The sequence below is a fragment of the Schistocerca gregaria genome, chromosome 5 (assembly GCF_023897955.1).
Source record: "Schistocerca gregaria isolate iqSchGreg1 chromosome 5, iqSchGreg1.2, whole genome shotgun sequence".
Lineage (NCBI taxonomy): Eukaryota > Metazoa > Arthropoda > Insecta > Orthoptera > Acrididae > Schistocerca > Schistocerca gregaria.
Window position 1 is genome coordinate 474932141 of NC_064924.1, and position 17798 is coordinate 474949938.

General features: G+C 45.0%; 1 protein-coding gene across 1 annotated transcript in view; it reads left to right on the top strand.

Moving 5' to 3' along the window:
- Positions 1–17798, top strand: part of LOC126272683 (cytochrome P450 6k1-like) — a 112370-nt gene that overhangs the window by 15282 nt on the left and 79290 nt on the right. The window contains exon 2 of the mRNA XM_049975700.1: positions 11468–11694. Within this exon, the coding sequence (XP_049831657.1) occupies positions 11475–11694 (220 nt within the window). The 5' untranslated portion in view covers positions 11468–11474. The remainder of the gene's footprint in view (positions 1–11467; positions 11695–17798) is intronic.

Sequence of the window (17798 nt, forward strand, 5' to 3'; positions counted from 1 at the left end):
CTCAACATTGGACCACATTCACATCCGAATGCCCCAAAAATCTGAATATTACCTGATTCGACCAGCCGATGCAATGGAGACCAACCATGAGACTGTTAAAACTGTCAGGTGCTGATAAAGCTGTCTCACAGCAGTATACGGCATCTCTGTGCCCTTAACAGTGGTCACTCGACATCTGTGATGCTCACACCTCTTGTATATACCACCACAGTGACGACCATACTAAACAGGAACAAGACCCTGGTGGCCGTTCTACCTGCAATAGGGAAATGCAAATCCAATCATTTACATTTCCGCCGATGGTAAGCGTGTGTACAATGTTACACGGATATCTGGCCATCTCTTGTGAGTGTCTCCCTTTTTTTGTCAGGCAGTGTATTCAAAGTCCAAATGCTTGAATAATCCATTAACGAAAATGAACTTTAGGATCAAATAACTTGAGGCCATTATCTGCACACTTTGTTGGTTATAGGGGTACAATTACTGCTCCAGAAATGCAGTACTCTCCTCATTCTACGACACGTGAATTTCACGGGCAAGTTGACGGGTGGTTATTTACAAATATTTTCCCACACGATACAATATGTCCTCCTAAAAGTTTTCTCAGTAACTAGACGTATCCAGTTTCTCGTCAGGTACTCTACCAGGTGACAAATTTCTTCTATGGAGGACAACACCACACACGACTGACAAGCGCTTTAACATAGTGCCACAAGTGCCGCTACTGTAAGCAGTTGTTTGTTATGTAACTTGAGCATTTTACAAACAAGCATTGCTGAGTGAAGAACTCGCCCTGCATCAAGTATTTATTTGCCAAAGAAAAATCATCAAATAGTCGTATGTTTTCAGAAGTTAAGGCCTCTAATTAATACCACCTTCAGGCCTCGATGCACGCCATGTACAGAGAATCAGATACAGCGATGCGTGCATAACCGGAGCCATCAATACCTGAATTCCGTGAATATTTTATGGAGCATGACTGCAAAGATTTGACAAAAACCGTATGCATCTTTGTATCTGATTCTCTATGCATGGAGTGCATAGGGACCTGAAGATGGCATTAATGAGATGCCAAAATTGGTCGTGTAAATAAAATAGCAACTTCTGAAAACATAAGCCGTTTGATGATTTTTCGTTGGTAACTATCTGACTTGCCGCTGTCCCGTATCCACGATGTATCAACAGAGATTGAAGTATTTCTTTCCGATCGCTGGTTGCTTACACAGAACTCTAAGGTTATGGTCCTCTACCGGATGAAAACTTTTGACCGGAAAGATATGGGAGAACTGGTACATTAAGACATAAGCTGCACTGATGAGCCCAAAAATTGTGACCACCTGCATAGAAGCGCTTGTCCATCTTTTGAACACAGTACATCAGAAATTCTGCGTGCCAAGGATTGAACAACTCTTTCGTATGTATCCGGAGGTTCGTGATGCCGGATTTCTATGCACAGGTTACACAATTCCCGTAAATTATAAGCTGGTTGTTCGTGGGTGTGTGGTTGGCGTCCTTCACTTGTTCCATCGCGTTCAGAGCATACGAATTTGGTGGCCAGGACACGAAAGTGGGTTCACTATCAAGTTCATCAACTACTGCAACACGATTCTGGCCACGTGACACGAACAGTTGTCCTGTTAGACGATGCCGCCGTCTTCGAAGAAGACATCAGAATACACTGATGCAATAGATCCATTGTATATCCAATGATATACAACAGCTCGCTCGACGAAAGACCCATACCTAAAGGCCGGCCGGCGTGGCCGAGCGTTTCTAGGCGCTTCAGTCTGGAACCGCGCGACCGCTACGGTCGCAGGTTCGAATCCTACCTCGGACATGGATGTGTGTAATGTCCTTAGTTTGGTTAGGTTTAAGTAGTTCTAAGTTCCAGGGAACTGATGACCTCCGATGTTTAGTCCCATAGTGCTGAGAGCCGTTTGAACCATTCCATACCTAAATGTTGGAAAATTGCACAGGCCACACCAATATCCAAGAAAGGCAACAGGAGTAATCCACTAAATTACAGGTCCATATCATTAACGTCGATATACCGCAGGATTTTGGAACATATATTGTGTTCGAACATTATGAATTACCTCGAAGAGAATGGTCTATTGACACAGAGTCAACACGGATTTAGAAAACACCGTTTTTGTGAAACACAACTCGCTCTTTACTCACACGAGGTGCTGAGTGCTATCGACAAGGGATTGCAAATAGTTCGGTATTTCTGGATTTCCAGAAGGGTTTTGACACCGCACCTCACAAGCGGCTTGTAATCAGATTGCGTGCTTATAGAATATCGTCTCAGTTATATAACTGGATTCTTGATTTCTTGTCACAGAGGTCACAGTTTGTAGTAACTGAAGGAAAGTCATCTAGTAAAATAGAAGTGATTTTATTGTGTTCCCCAAGGAAGGGTTATAGGCCCTCTCCTGTTCCGCATAAACATAAACGACTTAGGAGACAATATGAGCAGTCGTCTTAGATTCTTTGCAGATGATACTATCTTTTATCGTCTAATGAAGCCATTAAAAGATCAAGCAATTGTAGGACGATGTAGATAATATGTCTCTATGGTACTAAAATTGGTAGTCGACCCTAAATAATGTAAAGTGCGAGTTCACCCAAACGAATGCTAAAAGGAATCGTTTAAATTTCCATTACACCATAAATTAATTAAATCTAAAGGCCGTAAATTCAACTAAATACCTAGGAATTAAAATAACAAACAAATTGGGAAGAACACTTCCATTAGCAGAAGAATTAGGAGATGGAACAGAGACTGCCTACACTACACTTGTCTGTCCTCTTTTTGAGTGCTGATGCGCGGTGTAGGATCCTTAGTACATAGGATTAAAGGAGTATACGAAGAAAGTTCAAAGAAGTGCAGCAGGTCTTGTATTATCGCGAAATAGGTGAGAGAGTGTCACGCATAAGATACACGAACTGTGGTGGACGCCATTAAAACAAAGGCGTTTCTCGTTGTGGTGAATCTTCTCACGAAATTCCAGTCATCAACTTTCTCCTATGAATGCGAAAATACTTTGTTGATGCCGAGGTACATAGGGAGAAGTGATCTTCATAATAAAAGAAGTGAAATCAGAGGTGTTCGTTTTCTCCGCCCGCTATTCGAGAATGAAATAATAGAGAATTAGTGTGGAGGTGGTTCAGTGAACCCTCAGCCAGGCTGTTAAGTGTGATCTGCAGAGTAGTCATGTAGATATAGGAGTATATGAAGGGGTACATGTGGCCGCAATAATGTCCACTTAGTCCACAGCTGCCAGAGTGCCTTCGGATACTACACTCCTGGAAATTGAAATACGAACACCGTGAATTCATTGTTCCAGGAAGGGGAAACTTTATTGACACATTCCTGGGATCAGATACATCACATGATCACACTGACAGAACCACAGGCACATACACACAGGCAACAGAGCATGCACAATGTCGGCACTAGTACAGTGTATATCCACCTTTCGCAGCAATGCAGGCTGCTATTCTCCCATGGAGACGATCGTAGAGATGCTGGATGTAGTCCTGTGGAACGGCTTGCCATGCCATTTCCACCTGGCGCCTCAGTTGGACCAGCGTTCGTGCTGGACGTGCAGACCGCGTGAGACAACGCTTCATCCAGTCCCAAACATGCTCAATGGGTTACAGATCCGGAGATCTTGCTGGCCAGGGTAGTTGACTTACACCTTCTAGAGGACGTAGGCTGGCACGGGATACATGCGGACGTGCATTGTCCTGTTGGACGATGACGGTTTGGATGTACCGTGCACTATTCAGTGTCCCCTCGACGATCACCAGAGGTGTACGGACAGTGTAGGAGATCGCTCCCCACACCATGATGCCGGGTGTTGGCCCTGTGTGCCTCGGTCGTATGCAGTCCTGATTGTGGCGCTCACCTGCACGGCGCCAAACACGCATACGACCATCATTCGCACCAAGGCAGAAGCGACTCTCATCGCTGAAGACGACACGTCTCCATTCGTCCCTCCATTCACGCCTGTCGCGACACCACTGGAGGCGGGCTGCACGATGTTGGGGCGTGAGCGGAAGACGGCCTAACGGTGTGCGGGACCGTAGCCCAGCTTCATGGAGTCGGTTGCGAATGGTCCTCGCCGATACCCCAGGAGCAACAGTGTCCCTAATTTGTTGGGAAGTGGCGGTGCGGTCCCCTACGGTACTGCGTAGAATCCTACGGTCTTGGCGTGCATCCGTGCGTCGCTGCGGTCCGGTCCCAGGTCGACGGGCACGTGCACCTTCCGCCGACCACTGGCGACAACATCGATGTACTGTGGAGACCTCACGCCCCACGTGTTGAGCAATTCGGCGGTACGTCCACCCGGCCTCCCGCATGCCAACTATACGCCCTCGCTCAAAGTCCGTCAACTGCACATACGGTTCACGTCCACGTTGTCGCGGCATGCTACCAGTGTTAAAGACTGCGATGGAACTCCGTATGCCACGGCAAACTGGCTGACACTGACGGCGGCGGTGCACAAATGCTGCGCAGCTAGCGCCATTCGACGGCCAACACCGCGGTTCCTGGTGTGTCCGCTGTGCCGTGCGTGTGATCATTGCTTGTACAGCCCTCTCGCAGTGTCCGGAGCAAGTATGGTGGGTCTGACACACCGGTGTCAATGTGTTCTTTTTTCCATTTCCAGGAGTGTACAACAGGTCCTATTGAGTCCGGGTTAACTGTCCGACCTGCGTATGCGCACACAATGAACTATCAATTATAACAAGAAACGTGATTCGTCAGCCCACGCGACACGTTATCACTGAGCCACGGTCCAGTCTCGGTGATACCGCGCTCATGACAATTGTGATAATGTCGTTGAGTCAACAGCGGTGTAACTACCTCAGCAGTCAGCGCTGAAAGTGTCCTCCACTGCACCAATAATGCGCTCCGTCATCCCTGCCGCAGATCGCCGTCTATCCTGTCCTACAGAACGCACAAGCCTTCGAACTCCATGTTGTGCGATGAGGCGTAGACGTAAAACAGTCAGACACCGGGCTAGAACAATCTAATCTGCCCTATATTTAAGTCGATTTTGACAGTGAGTTTCCCAAATATGTCCCGTATCCCTAGAATGATTTCCCCATTCGTCTCTCCTCCACTTACGTAGTTTCCTTAACACTCCATATGCCCAAAATACCACCTGGAGGTACCCATTTAGTGGTCATCGGTTTATTTAGCTCTGGACTAAGAATTATGGGTCATACGAATAGAACAGAGAACATTCTCCGCAGAATACTGTCGATTCAAAGAGAATTCTCTGAAAAAGTTCTCAGTTTTGTTTGAATAATACACTACTGGCCATTAAAATTGCTACACCAAGAAGAAATGCAGATGATAAACGGGTATTCATTGGACAAATATAGTATACTAGAACTTACATCTGATTACATTTTCACGCAACTTGGGTGCATAAATCCCCAGACATGTGTACCCACAACAACCACCTCTGGCCGTAATAACGGCCTTGATACGCCTGGGCATTGATTCAAACAGAGCTTGGATAGCGTGTATAGGTACAGCTGCCCATGCAGATTCAACACGATACCACAGTTCATCAAGAGAAGTGACTGGCGTATTCTGACGAGCTAGTTGCTCTGCCACCATTGACCAGACGTTTTCAGTTGGTGAGAGATCTGGAGAATGTGCTGGCCAGGGTAGCAGTCGAACATTTTCTGTATCCAGAAAGGCATGTACAGGACCTGCAACATGCGGTCGTGCATTATCCTGCTGAAATGTAGGGTTTCGCAGGGATCGAATGAAGGATAGAGCCACAGGTCGTAACACATCTGAAATGTAACGTCCACTGTTCAAAATGCCGTCAATGCGAACAAGAGGTGACCGAGATGTGTAACCAATGGCAGCGCATACCATCACGCTAGGTGATACGCCAGTATGACGTGACGAATACATGCTTCCAATGTGCGTTCACCACGATCTCGCCAAACACGGATGCGACTATCATGATGCTGTAAACAGAACCTGGATGCATCCGAAAAAATTACGTTTGCGATTCGTGCACCCAGGTTCGTCGTTGAGTACACCATCGCAGGCGCTCCTGTCTGCGATACAGCGTCAAGGGTAACTGCAGCTATGCTCTCCGAGCTGATAGTCCATGCTGCTGCAAATGTCGTCGAACCGTTCGTGCAGATGGTTCTTGTCTTGCAAACTTCCCCATCTGTTGACTCAGGGATCGAGACGCGGCAGCACGATCCGTTACAGCCATGCGGATAAGATGCCTGTCATCTCGACTGCTAGTGATACGAGGCCGTTGGGATCCAGCACGGCGCTCCGTATTACCTTCCTGAATCCACCGATTCCGTATTCTGCTAACAGTCATTGGATCTCGACCAGCGCGAGCAGCAGTGTCGCGATACGATAAACTGCAATCACGATAGGCTACTATCCGACCTTTATCGAAGTGTGCTCCCTGCCGCCGTTGGATAAGCAGCTGCAGCAGCAAGTCGTATAACCCTAGCTTACTTATTTGTTAGATAGTTTAATTAATTTCTTTGCGTGTTTTTGGGTACTTGCATTGTTTAATTCATATATTTCGGGCGTATTATAGTATTTGACAGTTGTATCATCGCGCTTTAGTGTTTACTTCGTAGATTCTTAATTAAATTGCGTGTGAGTTTCGTATAGGAGGTGCAATTTCGAGTCTTAGTTACTGTCATCGTAAATTCAGCAGATTGTAGCGCAGTCGTTAGGCATTTGTACAGGTTAGTTGATACATTCTTTGCGTGTTTCGCTTGCGTTATCTAGGCACGGACCCGTGTTTCGGCAACTGTTGTTCAACATCGATTAGAATGGACAGGGACTGCGATTGCTGTGTTCGGATGAGGGCTGACTTGGCATCCCTTCGCTCACAGCTTCAATCGCCGCTGACTTCGGTCGCGCAGCTTGAGGCTGTTGCCAATGGGCACCACTGTGGGGAGCCGGACTTGGGTATCACGGGGATGTCAACCTCGTCCCGTCTGTCCCCAGATCGGTCTGCCGCTGTGGTTGCCCCGGTTGCTGCCCGCAGTGGGGCTGACCCCTCGCCTGTGGTTGATTGGGAGGTCGTTCCAAGGCGTGGCAGGCAGCGAAAGGCGTCCCCGGAGGCTGATCAGAAAGCCTCCCCGGTGCGTCTGACAAACCGGTTTCAGGCATTGTCCCTGGCTGAGCCAGATGCAGCTGCCTGCCCTGTTTCAGAGGATCATTCTCAGCCTTCATGGTCCGGGCAATCGCAGAGGGTGGGCTTACTGGTAGTTGGGAGCTCCAATGTTAGGCGCGTAATGGGGCCCCTTAGGGATACGGCGGCTAAGGAGGGGAAGAAATCCAGTGTGCACTCCGTGTGCATTCCGGGAGGAGTCATTCCTGATTTGGAAAGGGTCTTTCCGGATGCCATGAAGAGCACAGGGTGCAGCCAGCTGCAGGTGGTGGCACATGTCGGCACTAATGACGTGTGTCGCTTTGGATCTGAGGAAATTCTCTCTGGATTCCAGCGGCTATCTGATTTGGTGAAGGCTGCCGGTCTTGCTTACGAGATGAAGGCAGAGCTCACCATCTGCAGCATCGTTGACAGAACCGACTGCGGACCTTTGGTGCAGAGCCGGGTGGAGGGTCTGAATCAGAGGCTCAGACGGTTTTGCGACCGTATTGGCTGCAGATTCCTTGACTTGCGCCATAGGGTGGTGGGGTTTCGGGTTCCGCTGAATAGGTTAGGAGTTCACTACACTCAGCTGGCGGCTACACGGGTAGCGGAGGCTGTGTGGCGTGGACTGGGCGGTTTTTTAAGTTAGAAGGCCTCGGGAAAGTGCGGGATGGGCTGCAATGTCAAAGGGTGCTTGGCAATTACAGGACGTGCTTGGAGCAAGGAACAGTCGGAATTATAGTTGTAAATTGTTGTAGTTGAGCTGGAAAAGTCCCTGAGCTTCAAACGCTAACAGAAAGCACAGAAGCTGATATCGTTAAAGGTACAGAAAGCTGGCTAAAGCCTGAAATAAGTTCTACAGAAATTTTTACGAAGTCTCAGACGGTGTTCAGGAAAGATAGATTAGACAGAATTGGTGGTGGAGTGTTTGTGTCTGTCAGTTGTGGTTTATTTTTGTAGTGAAATCGAAGTCGATACTCCGTGCGAATTGGTATGGGTGGAGGTTATACTTAACAGCCGAATTAAGTTAATAATTGGCTCCTTCTACCGACCCCCAGACTCCGATGATACAGTTGCGTAACAGTTCAGAGAAAGTTTGAGTCTCGTAACAAATAAATACCCCACTCATACGGTTATAGTTGGTGGGGACTTCAACCTACCCTCGGTATGTTGGCAAAAATACTTGTTCAAAACCAGTGGTAGGCAGAAAACGTCTTCCGAGATTGTCCTAAATGCTTTCTCCGAAAATTATTTCGAGCAGTTAGTCCACGAACCCACGCGAATTGTAAATGGTTGCGAAAACACACTTGACCTCTTAGCCACAAACAATCCAGAGCTGATAGAGAGCATCATAACTGATACAGGGATTAGTGATCACAAGGTCATTGTAGCTAGGCTCAATACCATTTCTTCCAAATCCATCAGAAACAAACGCAAAATAATTTTATTTAAAAAAGCGGATAAAGTGCCACTAGAAGCCTTCCTAAAAGACTATTTCCATTCCTTCCGAACTGACTATGCGAATGTAGACGAGATGTGGCTCAAATTCAAAGATATAGTAGCAACAGCAATTGAGATATTCATACCTCATAAATTGGTAAGAGATGGAACGGATCCCCCGTGGTACACAAAAAAGGTCCGAACGCTGTTGCAGAGGCAACGGAAAAAGCATGCGAAGTTCAGAAGAACGCGAAATCCCGAAGATGGGCAAAATTTACAGACGCGCGAAATTTGGCACGTTCTTCGATGCGAGATGCCTTTAATAGGTTCCACAACGAAACATTGTCTCGAAATTTGGTAGAAAATCCGAAGAAATTCTGGTCGTATGTAAAGCACACAAGCGGCAAGACGCAGTCAATACCTTCGCTGCGCAGTGCCGATGGTACTGTTATCGACGACTGTGCCACTAAAGCGGAGTTATTGAACGCAGTTTTCCGAAATTCCCTCACCAGGGAAGACGAATGGAATATTCCAAAATTTGAAACACGAACAGCTGCTAGCATGAGTTTCTTAGAAGTAGATACTTAGGGGTTGCGAAGCAACTCAAATCGCTTGATACGGGCAAGTCTTCAGGTCCAGATTGTATACCGATTAGGTTCCTTTCAGATTACGCTGATACTATAGCTCCCTACTTAGCACTCATATACAACCGCTCGCTCACCGATAGATCTGTACCTACAGATTGGAAAATTGCGCAGGTCGCACCAGTGTTCAAGAATGGTAGTAGGAGTAATCCATTTAACTACAGACCTATATCATTGACGTCGGTTTGAAGTAGGGTTTTGGAGCATATACTGTATTCAAACATTATGAATCACCTCGAAGGGAACGATCTATTGACACGTAATCAGCATGGCTTCAGAAAACATCGCTCTTGTGCAACGCAGCTAGCTCTTTATTCGCACGAAGTAATGGCCGCTATCGACAGGGGATTTCAAGTTGATTCCGTATTTCTAGATTTCCGGAAAGCTTTTGACACCGTTCCTCATAAGCGACTTCTAATCAAGATGCGGAACTATGGAGTATCGTCTCAGTTGTACGACTGGATTCGTGATTTCCTGTCAGGAAGGTCGCAGTTCGTAGTAATAGACGGCAAATCATCGAGTAAAACTGAAGTGATAACAGGTGTTCCCCAGGGAAGCGTCCTGGGACCTCTACTGTTCCTGATCTATATAAATGACCTGGGTGACAACCTGAGCAGTTCTCTTAGACTGTTCGCAGATGATGCTGTAATTTACCGTGTAGTAAGGTCATCCGAAGACCAGTATCAGTTGCAAATCGATTTAGAAAAGATTGCTGTATGGTGTGTCAGGTGGCAGTTGACGCTAAATAACGAAAAGTGTGAGATGATCCACATGAGTTCCAAAAGAAATCCGTTGGAATTCGATTACTCGATAAATAGTACAATTCTCAAGGCTGTCAATTCAACTAAGTACCTGGGTGTTAAAATTACGAACAACTTCAGTTGGAAGGACCACATAGATAATATTGTCGGGAAGGCGAGCCAAAGGTTGCGTTTCATTGGCAGGACACTTAGAAGATGCAACAAGTCCACTAAAGAGACAGCTTACACTACACTCGTTCGTCCTCTGTTAGAATATTGCTGCGCGGTGTGGGATCCTTACCAGGTGGGATTGACGGAGGACATCGAAAGGGTGCAAAAAAGGGCAGCTCGTTTTGTATTATCGCGTTATAGGGGAGAGAGTGTGGCAGATATGATACACGAGTTGGGATGGAAGTCATTACAGCATAGACGTTTTTCGTCGCGGCGAGACCTTTTTACGAAATTTCAGTCACCAACTTTCTCTTCCGAATGCGAAAATATTTTGTTGAGCCCAACCTACATAGGTAGGAATGATCATCAAAATAAAATAAGAGAAATCAGAGCTCGAACAGAAAGGTTTAGGTGTTCGTTTTTCCCGCTCGCTGTTCGGGAGTGGAATAGTAGAGAGATAGTATGATTTTGGTTCGATGAACCCTCTGCCAAGCACTTAAATGAGAATTGCAGAGTAGTCATGTAGATGTAGATGTAGAAGTCGTAATCGTGATGGTACGCATTTCTCCTCCTTACACGAGGCATGACAACAACGTTTCACCAGGCAACGCCGGTCAACTACTGTTTGTGTATGAGAAATCGGTTGGAAACTTTCCTCATGTTACCATGTTGTAGGTGTCGCCACCGGCGCCAACCTTGTGTGAATGGACTGAAAAGCTAATCATTTGCATATCACAGCACCTTCCGCTTAAATTTCACGTCATTAGCACGTCATCTTCGTGGTGCAGCAATTTTAATGGCCAGTAGTGTATTTTTGTCACCTTCCGACCAGCATAATATCTGGCATTTTTACAGGAAAACAAACTCTGTAAAACTTAACCTCTCAACAGAACTTACTCAATACGAACTACAATACAAAGCTTACTTCAAAAACCGAGAATTTTCTTCGTATCTGAGAAACTTCGGTAGTTTTACTCATGCGAAATCGGAGAACGTTCTTCACTTTGAGCATCTTCTCCCAAACGTTTACATTAACCGAGAACATTCTCAGGTGAAGTATTTTCTCCATTCACTGTATCCATGACAACCTGTGAATGTTCTCCGAAATTCCGAGAGTAAAGTACATTCTCCATTTCATTCATACGATCCAGTGACTCAAATAAAACAAGTCTTCATGTACTTCACGTATATATTGTAATACCAACACCACCAGCATAACATATCGCCTAGTTAGCTAATTACTTTAATTCGAACATTCTGATCACAGATGTTCATTTGGGATATTAACTCAATCTCTTTATTCCAGGGCAACGATGGCGCTAATCTTAGACTCGTGGATTAGTGAATTCTTGCTTGTCGTTTCCGCGGCAGCTCTCGTTATCTACCTATGGTTCGATCATGGCTTCAAATATTGGAAGAAGAAGGGCGTACCTTTCGTGGAACCGAGCTTTCCGTTCGGAAACTTCAGGAGAAACATTTTGGGCCAGGAGACCCTTGGTGTGACGACACAACGCTTATACAAACAGCTACCAGGTACGTTTCTAGCCCTGCGGCAAGGGTAAGCTAGACAAAAGTTTTACATATACTGTAAATTCTTCTTGTACGTTGTACATCGTCATGAGGATACCTAGCATAAATAATGTCTTCGGTAAAGTTTTTTTTTTTTTAGTCTAACATGTCCTACTTGATCGTGTAAACGTATGAGGTGTGATGAAGGAACCGTTTTCAAAACGGCAACGTGTGTGAATATGTGTACCTGCAGACACACAGAGCTACTACTACATGCACCAGGTTTTCGTGTTGCCGTAATGTAGAACTTCCGTCTCATGGCGCAATTTTTTGTATTTTGTTGCTTATTGGCGCTTCTGTATCTTTTCTAAAAATAGTCGGAGACGCAAACATCCTTTGCAGAATCCGTAAACAGTAAATGCGTTTACATTTGTTTAAAATGCTTTCAGACCGTAAACAGAACTGTAGATAATGCTTGGCTTTCGGGTTGACTGCCGCATTACATATCATAGACACAGTAACTACCACAGATACGGGCTCAAAGTACACGACTGCTTCTGAAACATACACCGAAAGTTAGTTTTGAATACATTGTGGGAGAGGCAGTGATCAACGTCTTACAAATATTTACTATTAAAAACAGTCTTGATCACGATTTATTTATCAAGGTGACCGGTTTCGACCACTACTGTGGTCATCTTCAGACTATTGAGTAGGAATCACTACTAGTGATTCTCCGACAGAAAGAGGTTCCTACTCAGTGGTCTGAAGATGACCACAGTAGTGGTCGAAACCGGTGATCAAGACTGTTTTTAATAGTAAATATACATGGAAAGATTTGGGGACTAGCGTCACATAGGAAGTATTACCAGGATACGTGTCATGAAAATTTACTGACCGCCAAAAAAAGAACACAGATAGACATTGCAGCAGATTTTATAGACGACTGTTGTGCAACTCACTTTTACATTATGGGAGATGAAGAAACTGGTGCCTCCTGAAAAAATAATCGGCGAAAAGCGTAAACGAAGTGTATGTATATCTCTTGCAGGTGGCTCCTTTTGAGATAGCGTCAGCACGAACCTGCAGGTAAGCTAGGAGAGAGCACGACTTCCCAAACTTTTCCTCTGACGGAACACTTTGAGAATCCTGGTATTTTGATGGATCATCATCATTTTTCTGCTATAACAGCAGGTCCTTTGCCTCTCCATTTTCTGCGATACATTGCTTCCTTCTTAACGCTGCTGTATGTTGTACCGTCCATCACGTCATCCAGCATCTGAAATCTCTTCCTTCCTCGCTTCCTTTTTCCTTCTACTTAGCCTTCTAAAACTGTTATTATCTGTCGGTCATTCTTTCTTAATATATGCTCAATTCAATTTCTTTTTCTTCTTTGTATTACATCTAGTAACTGTCTTTTCTCTCCCTCTCTTCTCAGTACCTCTTCATGTTTTACTCTGTCCATCCAAGTTATTCTTTCCATCCTCCGCCGTGTCCACATCTCAAAATGCTCCAGCCTTTCTCTGTCTTTCTTCCTCAAAGTCCATGTTTCAGCATCATAAATAAGAACACTCCATGCAAGACATTTTATGAGTCTCTTCCTGAGTTCTCTGTCCAGACCGCTACAGAAAATTCTCCTTTTCTTATAAAATGCCTTTTTTCCATTGCTGTTCTTGTTTTAATTTCTGTGGTACACTTCCAGTTGGCGTCTATCCTGCTTCCAAGATACTTAAAATTTTGCACCTAATCTAGTATTTCTCCATTCAGCATAATTTGTGTTTCTTTATTTCCACCTAATGCCAATACTTTTGTTTCCTTTGTGTTAATTTTCATTCTACAATTTTTTCCGTCCCACAATTTCTACCCCTTTGCCGTCTAATGAGCATTGGTCAATCATATTTTCCAAGTAGAGGTTGAAAAGAGAATGGAACTCATTGTTTCTTTCGTAGGTTAATTAATTTTTTTAAATGGTAACAATTTGTTTTATTCGCCGATTATTTTAGTCTTATAACATGACTAATAACACAGAAATCATAATAAAATTTTAAGAAAGTAGTAATTATCGTCAAAAAGTTGAAAAAAACTTCTGTTATTAACAGTTATTCGCGGAGCACTAGAGGAGAAAGAAGGCGGGGGAGTGGGTGGGATGTCTTGAGCTTAACAGATTTACATTTGCTACATCAATAAAGTAACTTGCGTAAAAAGAGAGAGCCTTACGCTAAAATCATAAAAATTAAAATTATCTAGAAGATTGTCGTTAAAATATTGAGAGTGTAGAACAGTGGAGGACGCATGTCAAAATCATACTGGATTTACGTATAGTAAAACATTGTAGGGTACTGTGTAAAAAAGAGAGTACCTCATACTAAAATTGTGTAAACTGTGAAAGGTATAAAATAATGAAATTACACACGCGTGAACGTGACCACCGCCTACGTTCGACGTCAGCGTGCTATAACTATCCATGGGCGGCAGGTGGCAGCACTAGCAGAGGAGGGTAATCAAAGTCTTCCCGGGCGATGTACGAAACAATGCAATCGTTTCCGTAATGAGGAAACGATACGATTTGTCTGACTCGCAAGAGGGCATCTACATCTACATCTACATCCATACTCCGCAAGCCACCTGACGGTGTGTGGCGGAGGGTACCCTGAGTACCTCTATCGGTTCTCCCTTCTATTCCAGTCTCGTATTGTACGTGGAAAGAAGGATTGTCGGTATGCTTCTGTGTGGGCTCTAATCTCTCTGATTTTATCCTCATGGTCTCTTCGCGAGATATACGTAGGAGGGAGCAATATACTGCTTGACTCTTCGGTGAAGGTATGTTCTCGAAACTTTAACAAAAGCCCGTACCGAGCTACTGAGCGTCTCTCCTGCAGAGTCTTCCACTGGAGTTTATCTATCATCTCCGTAACGCTTTCGCAATTACTAAATGATCCTGTAACGAAGCGCGCTGCTCTCCGTTGGATCTTCTCTATCTCTTCTATCAACCCTACCTGGTGCGGATCCCACACTGCTGAGCAGTATTCAAGCATTGGGCGAACAAGCGTACTGTAACCTACTTCCTTTGTTGTCGGATTGCATTTCCTTAAGATTCTTCCAATGAATCTCAGTCTGGCATCTGCTTTACCGACGATCAACTTTATATGATCATTCCATTTTAAATCACTCCTAATGAGTACTCCCAGATAATTTATGGAATTAACTACTTCCAGTTGCTGACGTGCTATTTTGTAGCTATATGATAAGGGACCTATCTTTCTATGTATTCGCATCACATTACACTTGTCTACATTGAGATTCAATTGCCATTCCGTGCACCATGCGTCAATTCGCTGCAGATCCTCCTGCATTTCAGTACAATTTTCCATTGTTGCAACCTCTCGATACACCACAGCATCATCTGCAAAAAGCCTCAGTGAACTTCCGATGTCATCCACCAGGTCATTTATGTATATTGTGAATAGCAACGGTCCTATGACACTCCCCTGCGGCACACCTGAAATCACTCTTACTTCGGAAGACTTCTCTCCATTGAGAATGACGTGCTGCGTTCTGTTATCTAGGAACTCCTCAATCCAATCACACAATTGATCTGATAGTCCGTATGCTCTTACTTTGTTCATTAAACGACTGTGGGGAACTGTGTCAAACGCCTTGCGGAAGTCAAGAAACACAGCATCTACCTGTGAACCCGTGTCTAAGGCCCTCTGAGTCTCGTGGACGAATAGCGAGAGCTGGGTTTCACACGACCGTCTTTTTCGAAACCCATGCTGATTCCTACAGAGTAGATTTCTAGTCTCCAGAAAAGACATTATACTCGAACATAATACGTGTTCCAAAATTCTACAACTGATCGACGTTAGAGATATAGGTCTATAGTTCTGCACATCTGTTTGACGTCCCTTCTTGAAAACTGGGATGACCTGTGCCCTTTTCCAATCCTTTGGAACGCTTCGCTCTTCTAGAGACCTACGGTACACCGCTGCAAGAAGGGGGCAAGTTCCTTCGCGTACTCTGTGTAAAATCGAACTGGTATTCCATCAGGACCAGCGGCCTTTCCTCTTTTGAGCATGTACACTACTGGCTATTAATATTGCTACATCACGAAGATGACGTGCTACAGACACTAATTTAACTGACAGGAAGACGATGCTGTGATATGCAAATTATTAGCTTTTCAGAGCATTCACGAAAGGATGACGCCGGGGGTAACACCTACAACGTGCTGACATGAAGAAAGTTTCCAACCGATTTCTCATACACAAACAGCAGTTGACCAGCGTTGCCTGGTGAAACATTGTTTTGATGCCTCGTGTAAGGAGGAGAAATGCGTACCATCACATTTCCCACTTTGATAAAGGTAGGATTGTATCCTATCACGATTGTGGTTTGTCGTATCGCGACATTGCTGCACGCGTTGGTCGAGATCCAATGACTGCTAGCAGAATATGGAATCGGTGGGTTCAGGAGGGTATTAACGAACGCCGTGCTGGATCCCAACGGCCTCGTATCACTAGCAGTCGAGATGACCGGCATCTTATCGGCGGATCGTGCAGCCATGTCTCAATCCCTGAGTCAACAGATGGGGACGTCTGCGAGACAACAACCATCTGTTCAATGACGTTTGTAGCAGCAAGGACAATCAGCTCGGAGACCATGGCTGCGGTTACCCTTGACGCTGCATCACAGACAGGAGGGCTTGCGATGGTGTACTCAACGACGAACCAGGGTGCAGGAATGGCAAAACGTTATTTTTTCGGATGACTACAGGTTCTGTTTACAGCATCATGATGGTTTCATCCGTGTTTGGAGACATCGTGGTGAACGGGCATTGGAAGCGTGTACGCGTCATCGCCATACTAGCGTATCACCCGGCGTGATGGTATGCGGTTCCATGGTTACACGTCTCGGTCAACTCATGTTTGCACTGACGCCACTTTGAACAGTGGCCGCTACATTGCAGATGTTTTACGACTCGTGGCTCTACCCTTCATTTGAACCCCCTCGAAACCCTACATTTCAGCAGGATAATGCACGACCGCATTTTGCAGGTCCTGTACGGGCCTTTCTGGATACAGAAAATGTTCAAATGCTGCCCTGGCAAGCACATTGTAAGTAGGCTGTTTAGGTTGTCTTATTGGTAACGCCACATAGCGCTCTGTACGAAAAATCACTGGCTGTGCTGTGCGCAGTCTGTGGCTAAATTACATTCCACTGCACACGTTTCTGTTGGTCATAGTATATGGATAATATGTGAGAAGTAGGGACTGATAGTGTTTGCACGTGTGTTAATAATTCAGTAAGGGACTGGATAAGAGCATTGCTGGTTGTAAGAACATTTCAAAAACAATTTTTGTGAGTGCACAAGTGGTGGTTATGGACTTGCTATATTATCCGCAAGACTCTTCAATGGTGATTGTGCACCTGCACAGTCAAACAGATGGCTGCTGGCCATCTCTACAAGGACTACAGTGGATCTACACCTTTGATGACCCACCAATACCATTATTTCTACAAGGACTGCAGTGGGTCTGCACTTCTGGTGGCCCACCAATAGTAATCTCTACCAGGACTACAGTGGGTCTGCTCTGTGATGACCTACCTACCGATAGTCTTCAACGTCGACTGACTCTGCTGTGGCCCATTACCTGTCTGCATGTCAAGAGTCAGCACTGTCTTTCGTTGGAAGCACAACACTACTTCTTCAAGATGCCTTAGAAATCCACTACTTCCAAGTGCAATTTCTTTTATTACTCAGACTTTGAGAAAAACACTGCAATTTTACTTTGATGAATGATCAGGACTGTCTTTATGGACTGTGAGAAAATTTTAGCTTTTGACCAACATTGTATCGATAAGTGTGTGCATTTGATTTCTTTGCTATTGTAATCATAATTATCAAAAAAAAAATTTCAAATCTGCATTGGCCACTGCCCAAAACAATTTGTAAATTTTTTGTGGGGAGCATGGGGGCTATCTAAGTAGGCTGTTTAGGTTTTTTTATTGGTAACGCCACATAGCGCTCTGTATGAAAAATCACTGGCTGTGCTGTGCGCAGTCTGTGGCTGGTTTGCATTGTTGTCTGCCATTGTAGTGTCGGGCAGCGGCAGCTGGATGCTAACAGT